Here is a 15,998-nt window from a genome sequence, read left to right on the forward strand (position 1 = left end):
CTAAAATGTGAAAGCAGCTTCAATTCAGTACATACATTTTTAGTTTTTCTGTACTGCCAGCTAGATGGCGCAGCGGATAGAGCAGTAGCCTGGAGTGGAAGACCTGAGTTTAGATCTGGACTCGGACACTTACTAGCTGCGTGACCCGGGGCAAGTCACTTAACCCTGTTTGCCTCAGTTTGCATATAACTTGTGAGGATCAAATGAGATAATAATTGTAAACAGCTTAGCACTGTGCCTGACACTTAGTAAGTGCTTTATTTTATGATTATTATGCATTTTATATATTATTAGTAGTCAATAAACATTAAGGCCCTACTCTGTTGGAGAGACAAATGAAAAAAGACATTCCACCCCTCCAGAAGCCTACAGTCGAATGGGGGATAACACCAAAAGGAAGCTGAAGTCGGTACTTGATGCAGGAGCCCCCAAGTAAAACAGCCCGGTGAGAAATGAGGAGATGGCTGAGCTGAGCTGAGCTCTCCTCAAAATGGCGGCTTGGAGTTCATGGCCCATCCTTCAGTCAGAGAGGAGAGTGGTGATGAGGTAGAAGTCACTAGATTTTTGTCTCTGAACCCCAGTTTTCTTCAGCTATGAAATGGGAATAATAATTACACCTACCTCTCGGGGTGGTTGTGAGGTTGAAATGAGCTAATATTTATTAAAGTCCTTAGCACACAGTAGGAGCTTAATAAATGCTTGTTTCCTTTCTTATTATTTTATTTTATTCCTAGAACCAGTAAGGAGTGGGGGTGGGGGTAAGTAAAAGCAGGTGCTTCACACTAGCCTGTTGAATCTTCATTAAGAGTATCATGGGTCCCAGGCTGGAAGGAGGCCTCAGCTTAGACCAACCTCTTTCTTTTTCAGCTGTAAAAGGGACGTGATTAAGATGAGACAGGTTGTAAGGATCATAGGTCTGTCAGTCAGTCAATAAGCCTTAAAGCACCTACTACATGCCAGGCACTGTGTAAATTCTGGGGATACAAAGAAAGGCAAAAGACAATTCCTGCCCTTAAGGAGCTTATAGTCTAATTGAGGAGACAACATGTAAACAACCATCTACAAACAAGCTATATATGATACATTGGACATGATCAACAGAGAAAAGGCATGAGAATTAATGAGTGTTGGGAAGGGCTTCCTGTAAAAGGTGGCATTTGAGCTGAGGCTTGAGGAAGTGGAGGATAGGAGGCAAAATGAAAAGGGAGAGCAGTCCAGACAGGGAGCACAGCCAGGGAAAATGTCTGGAGGCAGGAGATGGAGAATCTTGTGTGAAGAGCAGTAGGGAGGCCTGGGCCACTGGATCTCAGAGTTCTTGAGTGGGTGGGGGTGGTGAGTAAGGAGTAGGAAGACTGGAAAGGTGTGATGTGAACCCAGAGCTAGTCCTTGTTTTAGGGTACCTTGTAGTAGCACTTCCCTGACCCCCCTTTCCTTCATGTTAAGACAGTTTGGTGCGTGGTCATCCTGCAAAGTAAGAGTGCTGATTTTACTGGGCACAGACTTTTGCAGTGGTTTGTGGGCTCCAGGCTTCTGTTTTGAAATCCGATGCCAGTCTTTTAGGACCACAGAAGGTGTCACTTGGTCTGTTTTTAATGAGGTTGTTACAGAATTGTAGAGTTAGTTTTGCCCTCAAGCCCATTTGGTCCAGCTTGAATTCGAATCCAAGTGGGCAGCCTTTCCTTGATCCCTAATGGGGGGGGGGTGTCTTATGTCAGGAGGCAGCAGGGCCCCTTTTTGAGAGCTCCGGTAGTCTGAGAGTTCCTTCTTACCTCAAGCTTAAATTTGCTTCCTTGGCACTACCAACCATTTGCCCTTGCTTCTTTACCCAGGGCCAAAGAGAACAAATATAACCCCATTTCCATGAAGTTTCCTTTCAAGTACTTGGGACACAGCTACCCATATCTCCACCAAGGCTATTCTTGTCCAACCTAAATACATGGCATGGTACCCTTCACCGTCTTGGTTTCACATTCAGCTTATTGCCCTCCCCAGAGCTGAACGTAGTAGTCTAAAGGTGTACTGAACAGGACAGAATACAGTGGAGTGATCATCTCACTGGTCCTGGGACACTCTGCCTCTCTTCATGTAGCTTCCTTGGATTTCATATTACACTGATGATTCCTATTGAGCTTGCCACTGAAAACCCCAGATCTTTTTCATATGAACACCTAATGGTGTGCCCCATTTTTTACTTGTGAAGTTGAATTTCTTTTTCTATCCCAGTAGCCCTGTTGAAGTTCTCATTAGCTTCAGCCCAGGACTGTGGCCTGTCATGATATTTTGGGATCTTGACCTTTGTCATCTGGTTGGTTAGCTATCCCTCCCAGCTTTGTGCCATCTGAAAATGTTGTGTGTATACCATTGATGTCTTTATCATTATTAGATATTTAAATAACCTAGGATCCAGACACTCTCCTGGAGACCTCCTTCTGAGTCAACATTAACCTGTTACTGACCACTCTTTCAGCCAGTTCACAATCCGCCTAATTGTTGTATCTCTTCATCCACAGGAATGCCATGAAAAGAGACTGAATGCCTTGTTAAAATCTAGATAAACAATTTAGCAGTCCCCTAATTTGCCAGTCTTATAGCCCTGTCCAGAAAAAGGAAATTAGGTTTTTCTTGTATTCCTGGCTCTTTGGACTACCAAAAGGTGGATTTCTTCCTTAGGGATCATGATGCTCAAAGTGGGCATCGATACCATGAAATTGACACATAATTGTCTGATTGGCATCCAATTCGATTCAGCCACCTTATTACGTCTGTTTAGCTCCATCCTGGGAATGACCATTCGTGTTGTGCTGTTATCTTCTTAAGCAGCTGTTCCAGCTGCATTGGTTTGTGGGGGAATTGGCCCAGCAGATGGAGAGCTGATCAGGAAGAGGGCTCAAGCTGTCTGATACAGCACACTCCTGATGTGCATTGACGGGAAATCTCCTCATCTACACTTCCCTACAAGAAACAAAATGATCTGTCCCTCCACCCATTACTAAATTACCCATAGCTTTTAGATTTAATCCTAATCCAGGCAGCTTTACCAACTCTTAGACTGCTTTCTTCCACTATGTGTGATTAAGTGTTCATGTAAGAATTTTTAAAAAAATTAATAAAGCTTCAATAAAACATGGGAGGCAGATAGAGAAGCTGGTCTCATTGCCAGGAAGACCTGGGTTCAAGTTCTGCCTGTGACACATATTGGCTGTGTGCCCCTTGACCACTCACTTAACCCGCAGCCCCCAGGCAGCATTAATATTAAAAGTTGGAGAGAAAGGACAGCCTTCATCACTAGTGGGAATTTTTATTCATTGGGCATTTCCTGGGACAATGAAATCACAGGTCCGTTTCCCTGCCCTACTCCCTTCTTCCCTCCCAAAAAAGTAAAACAAATCAGAAGGTCAGTTGGTCTGCTAAAATCGTTGTCTTCTTAAATGATGTTTCAATTAAACCATTTTAATTTATTTGTGCTACATCCTCTTTCCTACCCTCAGAGAGAATTGGCCATATGAGACGTTTCCTAGTAAATATTCTTTTTCTTATCACTTAAGATTTCAGGAGATGCATACTAAGTGTTCCCCACCAAACATGTTGGGGAAATGTTAGATGGTGATTTTACTTTGTAAGTAGAGCAGTTAAAACCCTTCACGCACCAGGCCTAGCAAGACTCAGTCAGCCGGCATTTGAGACGGGCCTACTATGTGTCAGGCACTCTGCAGGGCTCTGGGGTTAGAAAGACCAGTCTCTGACCTCCAGGACCTCGCGCGCTGTGAGGGAGACAGAAACACAGATGCGCGTGTATGTAAAAATACATCAGCTACAAGATAATTGGGACAGGGAGTGGGGGAAGGCACCAGCAAGTGCAGGAATTAGCGCAATTCTCACATGGAAGGTGAAGTCTGAGTTACGTGTTGCAGAAAACCAGGGCTTCCAGGAGGCAGAGGTAAAGAAGGGGCAGATGGCAAGGGGGTCCAACCTGGGTCCTCTCATGGAGATGGGCTGCAGTGTGTGAGGAAGCCCAGTTTGGGCTCTAGAGAGCGTGAAGGGCAGTAATTTGGATAAGCATGGGAAAAGGGTAGGTTGGAGCCAGGCTGTGAAGGGATCTCAGTGCCAGACTTTGTATTTGACCCTGAACACAGTTGGAAGCCTTTGGAGTTTATCGAGTGAAGAGAGTGACATGTTCAGACTTGGGCTTTGGAAAAATCGCTCTGGCAGCTGGGCGTGGAGGTTGTATTGGCAAGGGGAGAGCGTGGGCGAGGAGCAAGCGATGGCATTAGATTAGGCAAGAGGAGGTGAGGGTCAGAACCAGGGCGGTGGCTGCGTGAGCAGAAAGAGAAGAGGATGGTGGTGAGTGTTGTAGGAGCCCAGAAGGCCCTCAGGAGGGCTTTGGGTGTGGGATCCGGCTGGAGGAGGGGTTAGGTTTGATTCCACAGTTAGGAACCCTGGGGACTGGAAAGATGTTAGATCCCTCAGCAGAAAAGAGGAAGCTTGGGAGAGGGGTGGAACTCGCCGTGTTGGAAGTCCTTGCAGGATAGCCCTGTCCAGGCATGTGAGGGTGCATCTGGAGAACAGGAGACCAGAGACGGACGTATAGATTGAGGCGTCATCCAGATAGAGACGGATGTGAGATCCATCTATTTCGTGGAGAGCAGTTTCATTTGAGTGGTGAGGTCAGGGGCCAGATTGTCAAGGGTCGACAAGTTAGTTCAAAGGAAGTGAAATAGAGGCAGCAAGAATCGAAGCGTTTCTAAGGAGCTGGACTGCGAAAGGGATGAATGATAGTAACACCAGCCATTAGGATAGCTAACATTTAGAGAGTGTGGTATAGTTTGCAAAGCTCTTTTTACAAATATTATCTCATCTTAGCCTTACAACAACCCGGGGAAGTAGGTGCTATTATTATCCCATTTTACAGATGGCTTTCATGTTTTATGTGTTATCTCAGTTCATCCTTACAGCCTGTGAACGTAGAAAGATGGGGGACGCTAGCTTGAGGGAATGGATGGATGGCACGGGTCAAGGAAGTGAGAGTGTGCCTCTGTCAAACTGAGAACTTAGCTTAAAAAGGCCAACGTCTGCCACCGCATCGAGGCCGTCGCCAGTCGTCCTGATCTGTATCTTGCCACTGGGCCCAGATGGCTCCAGAGGAGAGAGTAGAGCTGGTGACTTTGCACAGCCCTGCCTCTCTTAAGTCCAATTCACTTGCAAGTCGTGGCATTACCTCCTGATATCATTGGTCCTCTTTGAGAGCTAAGGGCAAACAACACCTTCCCCACAAGATGAAGGTGGCTTGAACCAGGAGCCCAGGAGAAAATAAAGAGTAGAAGGATGAAGGGTATGGCTGGGAGAGATGGGGGTGGGGGACCCCACCTCCAAGTAGAGGGCCTGGCCCCTTCTGCGCCAGATACTGTTGTAAAGATGAAGAGAAGGGGGGCTGACATGAGGAAGGGGAGAAGAGGCGGCTCAGAATGACTTGGCATCGTAACTTAATTATTTGCCAGGAGCGTACTTGTTAATTATTGCAACATCCTAAGGAGTGCCTGCATAGGAAAGTACTTTTTAAAAACTGTGCAGATAAGCAAACAGCATGATCATTGCTGCAGTAGCTAGGAGGAAAATTCTGCACAGTGAAATAAGTTTTCTTGATTGAGAGAGGAATAAATTCTACTCTTCTGAGTTGAAGTCTTGTGCTCTGCCTACTAAACCAGTGGTTCCGGGAGTGTGGCAGTCGCAAAAGCCTTAGTGGCCGTGTGTGATAGGTGCCCCCACCCTTGCTTGCCCTCTCAGTCTGAACTGTGCCTTTCCCCCAAATAGACACTTTCTGAAGTACTGTATTCTATACCATAGGACCCTCTCACACCAGTTTTAATCTGAACTTAGAATTTATTTTATTTTCGTATTCTCTAGAATGCTTTGACCCCTGTCCTAAGAGCAGGACCTCCAGGTTAGTGAAGTATTGGGAGAGGCGCTAGGCCTGTGATTGATCTCCTTGGTCTGGGGAGCTCCTGCTGCTGAGGCAGATTAGTACCTTCCCTGTGACTTCCACTGAAGCCCTGAAAAGTTGAGTGACTTGTTACCTCCCTCTTCCAGCGCTGGTGGTTGAGCAAGACTCATATCATTGTTTGTTTAAGCAGTTTGTTAAAAAAATACACACACACACACACACACACACACACACACACACACACACGTACACACTTGTCTTTCCTTCTTCCATTACTTTCGTGTCCAAATATGTCCTTTCCCCAACCCCTTTAGCAAAAGAGTTTAAAAGAAAGAAAAAGCTTTTTCAGCAAAATGACCGCTGAGTAACAAGACAAGGCCTGCCCCATTCCTGGCCCAGGACCCCCAGCTTGACCAGTGTTGGAGGAGTTGCTTCCCTTTTTTTTAACCCTTTGTTTTCTATTTTTTATTCTAGAAACTTCCCCTTTGTTCTGGGAAAATCTATCAAAGCAGAATTCACAATGTTCACAAGGACAGTATGTGGCCTTTAAGAATTAACATGATCACTTACGCTGTGGTGGCTAGTTTCTTTTTCATCAGAGGTGGTGAAGAACCAGTAATCGGGGGTGATTAACTTATTTTTTATTTTGATAACCGGCTTTCACTCTTGACTGGCTTTCTCTGTAATGCCTCTGCATTTTATTTTATGCATTTATGCATATATACAGGGCATCTCAAAAGTCTTAGTGAGGCTTTAATCTTAGCACTTAAAACTGTACTAAGACTTTAGGAACATCCAGTATTGCATAGATAGATAGATGTAGAGACATATGTAGATATATATTTTATGCATTTATGCAGTATTCTGAGAAGAGGTCTGTAGATTCCCCAGATAGCCAGAGTGGTCCAGGGTACAAAAGAGCATAAGAACCGGTGGTACGGGGGCATCAGGGCCTGAAGTCAGGAAGACCCGAGTTCAAATGTCACTTACTACATGTGAGACCCTAGGCAAGTCAGTTAATCTCTGTTTGCCTCAGTTTCCTTAGCTATGAAATGGGGATAATAATAGCACCCACCCCCAAGGCTGTTTCGAAGATCAAGTGAGATAATTGGTGAGCTGTTAGCACACTGCCTGGCACACAGTACACTGTAAGCACTCTATTAATTTTAGCTATTAGATTATTTTGCATCTTGGGAGCAAATAAATAGCTTTCTTGTCTTTAGACCTGTTCTTTTGTGGCACTGAACACTTTATATGCCAAAGCAGTAATAAATGAAATGTCCTTCTCTAGCCTTATTTAAACTGGAAAGACTGTTCTTTGGTTAACAGAAGATTATGAATTAAGGAAGGGAAGAAAATCAGTATTCACTTAGAGCCTACCTACTCTATGCCAGCTACTATGCTAAGCACTTTTACAAATGTCTCATTTAATTATTAATATAAGACACTGTAAAGTAGACTGATGGATGAGAAAGCCTGTATTTTGCCTCTAAAACATGTTGTCTTTTCTTATCTATTGTTTTGTTTTGGTGGGATAAGAAGGCGGGAATGTGTGTTGGTTTTGGGGGGGCTTGGCCTGGGGTTTCCCATTTTCCAGTTCTGGGCCCGAGCACCAAAGCCATGTTGCCTGTATTTTTCCACCTCTCTGGTATCACTGAGAGTGATGATTCCAAAAATCAAGGTTGTGCTATCTTATGCTTCTAAATTAACAGGACGATATTAAACCAAACAAACATAGTAGTCTGTTCTGATTTTTCTCGTTAGGAGAAATGTGCAGCCTTTCTTTTATTAACCTGTGAATTAAAAACATGTAGCTGAGATGCAGAATATACAGCTGTACTAACCTTAATTGCTAGATCTGTGTGACTCCTTAAATTAAGCTTTCAGCCCTTTATAAGACACTTGGTGATTGGGGCATAGAATGAATTGTGAGTCCTGAGAATCTTTCTTCCAGTTTCAGTTTTTTTCTTTCTTTAAAGCAATTTTCTTTGGATCCCGGCTTGCATGACATTTTATCTTTCTTTTCCTTTCTTTTTGCCGTTTGCAAAGACTCTTGGGAGGATTTGACAGAGTTGGTGGAGCAAATACGTGGCGATCCAGAAGGTGCGTGCCGCAGCCAACATCTCTCCAGCTGTTGTTTTCCCTTTCTAGTGGAGGGCGTCCTGTGCTCACCTTGGTCGTTGCTTCCCAGTGGTAGTAGAGCTGTTGACACACGCCGCCGGCCTGATTGGGTCACAGGGTCCTCACCTAACCTGTCTGGTCTTCTCTTTGGGCCCCTGCTTCCAAGAGGGGCCTTGAGGCCTGTGGGAAGTATCTCTCTCTCTTTGAACGTTTGCCCAAATCCCATCCTAAAAGGGGGCTGTTTCCGGAACCTAAGATGAAACCACCTCCTTCCAATTTTTCTCTAGCCCTTTTCTCCTCGGACCATGATCACCTGTGTGACTTTAAGCAAGTCACTTTGTAAAACGAGGTTAGACCGACAATCTCTGGAGATCCTTCCTAGCCCTCCATCTGTGATCCTAATTGGCAAATCTGTTCATCACCCAAGTAAAAAACATATTTTTTATCAAGCAATTCAAGTAGATAATTATGTGCTGGGCCCGTAAATGGCGAGATAAGTAGTAACAGTACAGAGACAGAATGGAAGAAGGAAGGCCCTATCCTCCAGAAATGTAAATCCTGGCATTTGGGTGACATAGGAAAGGGAACTCAAAACACCTGAGAAATCTTGAAATTTAATTTCCGTCCAGACACTAAGAGGTACAGAGAAACGAGATACCTGGAGTTCAACTCCACCTCTGGCTTTGTTGCTCTGCCCTGGCAGCCTTTCCTCTAAAGATGCCCCAGCACAAATCCTCTGCTCCAATCAAGCTGGTCTTTCCACACGTGCAGTGTTCATGCCCATCATTTGTCTAGTTTGTGCTGTTTGCCCCATCCGGCATGCCTTCCCATCGCCCTTCCCCCATCCACATCCTGTCCATCTTTCAAGGCCCAGCCTAACTTCCATGTTCGCCATTAAACCATCTCTCCTATTCTAGGCCATGGGGATCTCTTCTTTTTGGAAGCCTTTTTGGATGAACAGTTAGGTGGCTTACTGGATACAGCACTGGGCTTGGAGTCAGTAAGACCTGAGTTCAAATTCTGATTCAGAAACACACTAGCTTTGTCGCCCCAGGCAAACCACTTAGTTATTCTCTGCCTCCGTTTCCTTATCTATGAAATGGTGATTGTTGGCCTCAAAGGGTTGTTATGAGGATCAAATGAAATAATGTAAGACACTGTAGTGTGGTACAGTAGATAAGAGTGCCGAGCCCGAATCAGGAAGACTCATCTTCCTAAGTTCAAATCCGGCCTCAGACATGTACTAGCTGTGTGACCCTGGGCAAGTCACATAACTCTGTTTGCCTCAGTTTCCTTATTTGTAAAATGAGCTGGAGAAGGAAATGGCAAACCACTTTAGTATCTTTACCAAGAAAACCCTAATAGGGGTCATGAAGAGTCAAACATGACTGAAACAACTGAACAAAAACAACAAATTATTGCTGTTATCACTACCTGACAACTGAGTATTTAATTACTTCCTAGTCTTATGTGTGTTAAACTTTGTCTCCTCCTCTAGATTGTCAGCTCCTTTAAGACAGCTACCATGTTGATGCTTCTCGGGCTGTCTAGAACTGCTTATCTGCTTGGTCACCAGTAGGAGGATTAGATCTAGAGCACACTTGACTGAACGTCCTGTTTAATCAAATATCTCAGCTGACCACAGGGCCTCCCATTCCATGTCTTCCTTCATGTCAGTAACTTTCTGTGTATCTTCTCTTGAGAGCTATTCTTTATGAAATGTTAAAGTGACCAGTTACTATGTTTCATAAAGGCAAAATAGGATAGATTGACTAATTTTTTTCTAAGCTTAATCTCTTGTTTTAATATAATAAAAAAGTGACCAAAATTGCTTTGATGGAAAAATTGTTTCGTTTTGTTTTTTTAAAAAAGGGGGGATTCTCTAAAAGCCCAAAGAATCCATTATTGGATATTTTTTACTTACTTTTCATCTACTAAGAAGGTCGTTGCATGTACAAATCACCAAAGTAGGTATGGTGTGTGATACAGTGGGAATAGTCCTGGATTTGAAAGTACTGGGTCCTCAATTCTGCCATTTCCTAGTTATATGATCTTGAGCAAGTAGTTTAGCTGCTTTGGACCTCAGTTTCCTTACCCTAAAAAAAAAGGGGAATGAACTAGATAACTTCACAGACTTTGAGAGTTAGAAAGGACACCAGTCAATGGCCATCTTAGTCCAGCCTATGCACAAGAGGAGTCCTGACAGTAACATAACCAGTACAGTGGCTTTCCAAGCCTCGGCTTGGAAAACTACAAGGAGGACAAACCCACCATCTCTCCTTATTAAAAATTCAATTCATTTTGATTCACCAGCATTTATTTCTTCTTCCTTCCCCTCCCAACTAAACAAAGGGAAAAATCCTCATACAAATATGCATAGTCAAGCAATACAGATTCATGCACGGTATGTCTTGTTCTGTATCTTGAGTCCCATCACCTGTCTTTTAGGGAGGGCAGGTAGCATGCTTTATTGTTAGGCTTCTAGAGTTCTGTGTTGTCATTGTATTGGTTAGAGTTCTTCTCAAGTCTTTCAAAGTTGTTTTTCTTTATAATGTATAAATTGTTCTGGTTCTGCTCGCTTTACTCTGCATCAGTTCATATAGCTCCTCCCAGTTTTCTCCAAAACCACCTGTTTCGTCATTTCTTATGGCACAGTAATGTTCCATTACACTTATGTACCTTAATTTGGGTAGTTGTTTCCCCAGGAGATTGGCACCTCTTTAGTTCTCAGTTTTCTTTTTTACCCATGGAACTCACCACCTCTTGAGGTAACCTGTTCTGTTTCCAGATAGCCTTAGCCTAAATGGCTCTCTTTTTTAATTTTTAATTTTTTTATTTTTAGGCAAACTGGGTTAAGTGACTTGCCTAGAGTCACACAGCTAGTAAGTATCAAGTATTTGGTCTGAGGCCAGATTTGAACTCAGGTCCTACTGCCTTCAGGGCCAGTGCTCTATCCACTGCACCACCTAGCTGCCCCTTAAATTGCTCTCTTTAAGACTTCATTGCTCCCAGTTGTCTCCCCTGTGGCCACACAGAATCTAATTTCCTTTCCACGCAAGAGCCCTTCAGATACTTGAAGACACTTGGCTCCCTCTTAACGTAGCCTAGGATTGCGTTGACATGTGTGACAGTCACATCTCACTGCTGACTCAGTGGAGTTTGCTGTTCATATTAAAATCCCCAAGTTATTTCCCAAAGAGCCGCCTGTCTAACCATAACTCCCTCATCTTGTACTGGCCAAATTAATTTTTTAACACGCAAATATAAATAGCCCTATTAAATATTATGTATTATATAGCCCTATTGAATTTCATCTTAGTGGATTCTGTCCAAGTTCCTAGACTATTGGGGTTCCTGACTCTGTCAGTAGACTAGCTAATCTTCCCACCCTTGTGTCCCCTCAACATTTCATGTGCTTAATATCCATGCCTTTTTCCAAGTCACGGATTAAAAATGAAAAGAATGCAAAGCAAAATACAGATACCTGGAGTATTCCACTGGAGACCTTCCATGTTAACAGCGACTTTTGAGATTGACTATCCAACCAGGTCGAAATCCATTTCATTGTATTATTGTCTAGCCCACGACTCTCCATCTTTTTCACAAGAATAATTTGAGGTGTTTTCAAATGCTTTGCAAAAATCTAGGCAAACTTTATCCACAAATTTACCCTTTTCTACTGATTTAGTGATCCTGTCAAAAAAAAAATGAGATTTGTTTAACAAAACCTGTTTCTTTTTTTAAATTAAATTTTATTTTCATGTCTGCATTCTCTCCTTTCCACTTCTTTCTCCTTCCCACCAATTGAGAAAGCAAGAAAAACAAAACCCCCCTGACGAACACATGTAGTTAAGCAAAACATGACCTGTGTGGCCTGTTCCTGATGAAGCCACGCAGCTTCAGTGAAACACTTGTCTTTTGTCTTTTGATAACTCTCCACACTTTTGTAACAAGTAAATAGTCAAGCAAGAGAAAATCACGTGTTATCTGTGTCTGACAAGTGTGTCTAACTCTGCCCCACCACTCTGTCACCTCTCTATCAGGAGAGGGGAAGCATGTTTCCTTGTCACTCTTCTGAAGTCACAACTGGCCATTGGATTGATCTGATTCTTTGAAAATTACTCTCCTTTGCATCCTTATATTTGTATAAATTGTTCTCTCATTTGTGCTCAGGTCACTCTGTATCAGTTCATAAAAGTCTTCCCAGGTTTCTTTGAATCTCTTTTCTTTTATCACTTTGCATGGCTTAATAATATAGCTGTATTCATTTACCACAATTTGTTTAATCTTTCACTAATCAATGGGCACCCATATTTTTTCCTGTTCTATATATAACAAAAAGTACTGCTGTGAATGTTTTATACCCATAGGTTCTTTATGTCTTCATTATCTTTGGGATATGGGCTTAGAAGTGGTATACAGCATACACACTTCAGTGACTTTTGGGGTATAGTTCCAAAGTGCTTTTGTAGAATGCTTGTTTCTCACTTCTAAGCTCCATCAACAGTATATTGAGGTACCTCTCATCCTGGAGTCCCTGCAACAAGTGTTGTTTTCTGTTTTTGTCATATTTACCAATCTGATGGGTATGAGGTTGAATCTCAGAATTGTTTTAATTTGCATTTCTTTTATTTTTAGTGATGTGAAGCATTTAAAAAATGGTTATGGATACTTTGCCCTTCTTTTGAGAATTGCCGTTTATACCCTTTGACCATTTATCTTTTGGGAAGCAGCTCTTGTTCTTATGTATTTGAATAAATTCCTGACATATCTTGGCTATCAAACCTTTATCAGAGAGTCTTCCTGGCAAGATTTTCCCCAATATTCCCCATTTCCCTTTTACTCTTAACTGTTGATTTTACTTGTGCAAAAGCTTTTCAGTTTTATGTATTCAGAGTTGTCTATTTTAGCTTTTATGATCTTCTCTATCATTTATTTGGTCAAGAACTCTCTTCTTTGTGAAAGATGTATTTGATATGACCTTTATATCTAATTTCTTTATGATATGACCTTTTCTATCTAGGTCATGTGTTTTTTAGAGCCTATTGTGGTATATGATGTGAGATGTTGACTGCTTTCCCTTTCTCCCAGCAGTTTTTATCAAAGAGTTATTCTTTACTCTCCTAGTTGGTGTCCTAAGGTACGTCATGGTACAGCTACAAAGCCCTAATCTGTTCTCTTATCATGATGTGATGACCTTTGGCTCTTGGAAGGCTGTCGTTAATGGCAAGTTGACTCTAGCAGTTTCTACCACTCTGGGAAGTCTTATATGTGTCCCTGATAACAGACCAACTCTGTTTTCTGAGGACCATCCTACAGAGGCGCATTGCCAGTTGGCCAGTCAGTTGGTGAATTTTTTTCTTGGCCACAGTGACCCATGAAACAGAAAAAAAAATTTTTTTTAATCTCTTGTGTCCTTTGTAGCCTTTGGGCCACATGCCCTTTGGCCTCTAAAGATATGGTAGTATCATGGCATGAATGGGGTAGAGGGTGATCAGAGTCACATGGTTGTTAGATGGTCAGTAAAATTCAGTTTGATTTTTGGTGTTCTGAAAGTAAGATCTCTGTTTTGTGACCGACAAGGGCGTGTGTTGCTGGAGGTGCCGAATCATATCCATCTCAACGTTCTTGTTATTAATGAAACCAGAATATAGAAAGAGTTTACAGCTAAGTGGATGGAAGACTTACAAGTACTCTTTGGAGAAGCAAAAGATTTGGCAGAGTGGGTATATTTAATTATCACTTATTGTCAAAAACACCTTCAGTTAGAGCCATTGCAATTTGCATTCTGGTGTCAGTTGCTAAGGATGGAGTGATAGAGAAATCCTGTGAAGAATTTGAAAAGAAATCTCCAGGCCAAATGAATAGACTCTGAGTGTTGATGACCTCATTGCAGTGGTGGGAAAGGAATGTAGAGATGTATTTTGAAATTTTTTTGGTTCAGAAAAAAGGAATGAAAGAGGTCAAAGACTTCATGGAAGCCTGTTTATCATTATCATGAACCCTTTATGATTGGTTAGCATTGAACCTAGCAACCACAAAGTAACACTGTAAAGAGCAAAACTGATTTATTTTTGAGATAGGAAAAGGCTCATTATTCATTTTTTATAAAACTGTTTGTAGCATTCATTTTTCTAAATTTTGAGTTCCAAATTCTTTCCCTCCCTCCAGCTGTTCTCCTCCACTCATTGAGAAGGCAGAGGTTTGTTATTAATGTGGGAATTGTCCTTGAGTATGGTCAGGCCTAGGAAAACTATCAGCATAATTGATCATATCAACAACAAAACTAACAGAAACCACATGATCATCTCAATAGATGCAGAAAAGGTTTTTGACAAAATACAACACCCATTCCTACTAAAAACATTGAGAGCGGAGTAAATGGAGTCTTCCTTAAAATAATAAATAGCATCTACCTAAAACCTTCAGCAAGCATCATCATATGTAATGAGGACAAGCTAGACGCATTTCCAGTAAGATCGGGGGTGAAACAAGGATGTCCATTATCACCACTGTTGTTCAGTATCATACTGAAAACGTTAGCTTTAGCAATAAGAGAAGAAAAATAAATTGAAGATATTAGAATAGGCAATGAGGAAGCAAAACTATCACTCTTGGCAGATAATATGATGACATACTTAGAGAATCATGGAGAACCAAGTAAAAAACTACTTGAAATAATACAACTTTAGCAGAGTTGCAGGCTATAAAATAAACCCACATAAATCATCGATATTTCTGTATATTACCAACAAAGCCCAACAGCAAGAGATAGAGAAATTCCATTTAAAGTTACTGTAGACATTATAAAATATTTAAGAGTCTACCTCCCGAAACAAACCCAGGAACTATATGAACATGATTATAAAACACTTTTCACACAAGTAAAGTCAGATCTAAATAATTGGAAAAACACTAATTGCTCATGGATAGGCCGAGCTAATATAATAAAAATGACAGTTCTACCTAAGCTAATATGCTTATTCAGTGCCATACCAATCAAACTACCAAAAATTATTTTGTAGAGTTGGAAAAAATAATAACACTATTCATTTGGAATAACAAAAGGTCCAGGATATCAAGGGAACTAATGAAAAGAAATGCGGGGGAAGGAGTATGGTCAGGCCATTGACTCATCAGAACTAAAATCAGAATGAGTGAAAAACAAGAAGGGATAATGAGTTGAAATCTTCAAATGAGAAATAGGCAACAAAAATGACAACTACACTGTCTATATTCATTTCATCCAGAAGTTTAACCAATATAAAATTAACATCTGTACCAAGGAGCCAAGAGCCCAAAAGCATCTTAATCAGCAAACATCAGACTTACTTGCCAGATGGAGAAGATGGCTGCCGAGGGCAACATTAGCTTATATAATATAAACCCATTTATAAACTCTTAGAAGGAAGGTAGATTATTATGTGCAGTATCATTTCGGATAAAACAGAGAGGAACAGTAGAGTTTAAACTCCCTTAAAGAAAGCATGTCAAGTATTCACCTGAGCATTGTCATTCCGAGGACATTCAAGAATAAAAACAGAAGGACGAGAAATGGAAAAGATTGGCAGGTATCCCTTTTATAAGCTTTTCTCTTTCTAGTATGGTGGATCCACCACAGTTAGACCCTAATAGTATAGTCCCAGTTGCACTTAAAAGCTGATCTAAGTGGCACAAAGGGTGTTGACCTCTGTGTGTATGACTCTTCTCTCTCTTTGTGCATTTCCCAACGGGATTGGTTTTGTCCTCTCAGATGTTGCAGATTGCAGTGGTCTCGGGCCTCCTACAAAGGCCCCTGGATTGGATGGAAGAGCCTACCACTATTCCTCTTTGGTTTTCTAGATTATTGTTTTATCAGGGTCCCTTTTCTGTCTTTGCTGCAGTGTTTGTGGGAGAGCTGGCTCGCCTCTTCTACACCTTCACCAAACACTAGCATTTT

General features: G+C 41.8%; 1 protein-coding gene across 17 annotated transcripts in view; it reads left to right on the forward strand.

Annotated features, from left to right (window-relative positions):
- Positions 1-15,998, forward strand: part of RUFY3 (RUN and FYVE domain containing 3) — a 128,636-nt gene that overhangs the window by 39,187 nt on the left and 73,451 nt on the right. For 5 of the 17 annotated variants that reach the window (XM_020988511.2, XM_020988509.2, XM_020988510.2 and 2 more), the window contains one exon: positions 7,988-8,041. The exons of the other annotated variants lie outside the window; for them this stretch is intronic. In XM_020988511.2, the coding sequence (XP_020844170.1) occupies positions 7,988-8,041 (54 nt within the window). The remainder of the gene's footprint in view (positions 1-7,987; positions 8,042-15,998) is intronic. 17 annotated transcript variants of the gene reach the window in all.

Source organism: Phascolarctos cinereus, unplaced genomic scaffold (assembly GCF_003287225.1).
Source record: "Phascolarctos cinereus isolate Bilbo 61053 unplaced genomic scaffold, phaCin_HiC Scaffold_9;HRSCAF=440, whole genome shotgun sequence".
In the NCBI taxonomy this organism is placed as follows: domain Eukaryota; kingdom Metazoa; phylum Chordata; class Mammalia; order Diprotodontia; family Phascolarctidae; genus Phascolarctos; species Phascolarctos cinereus.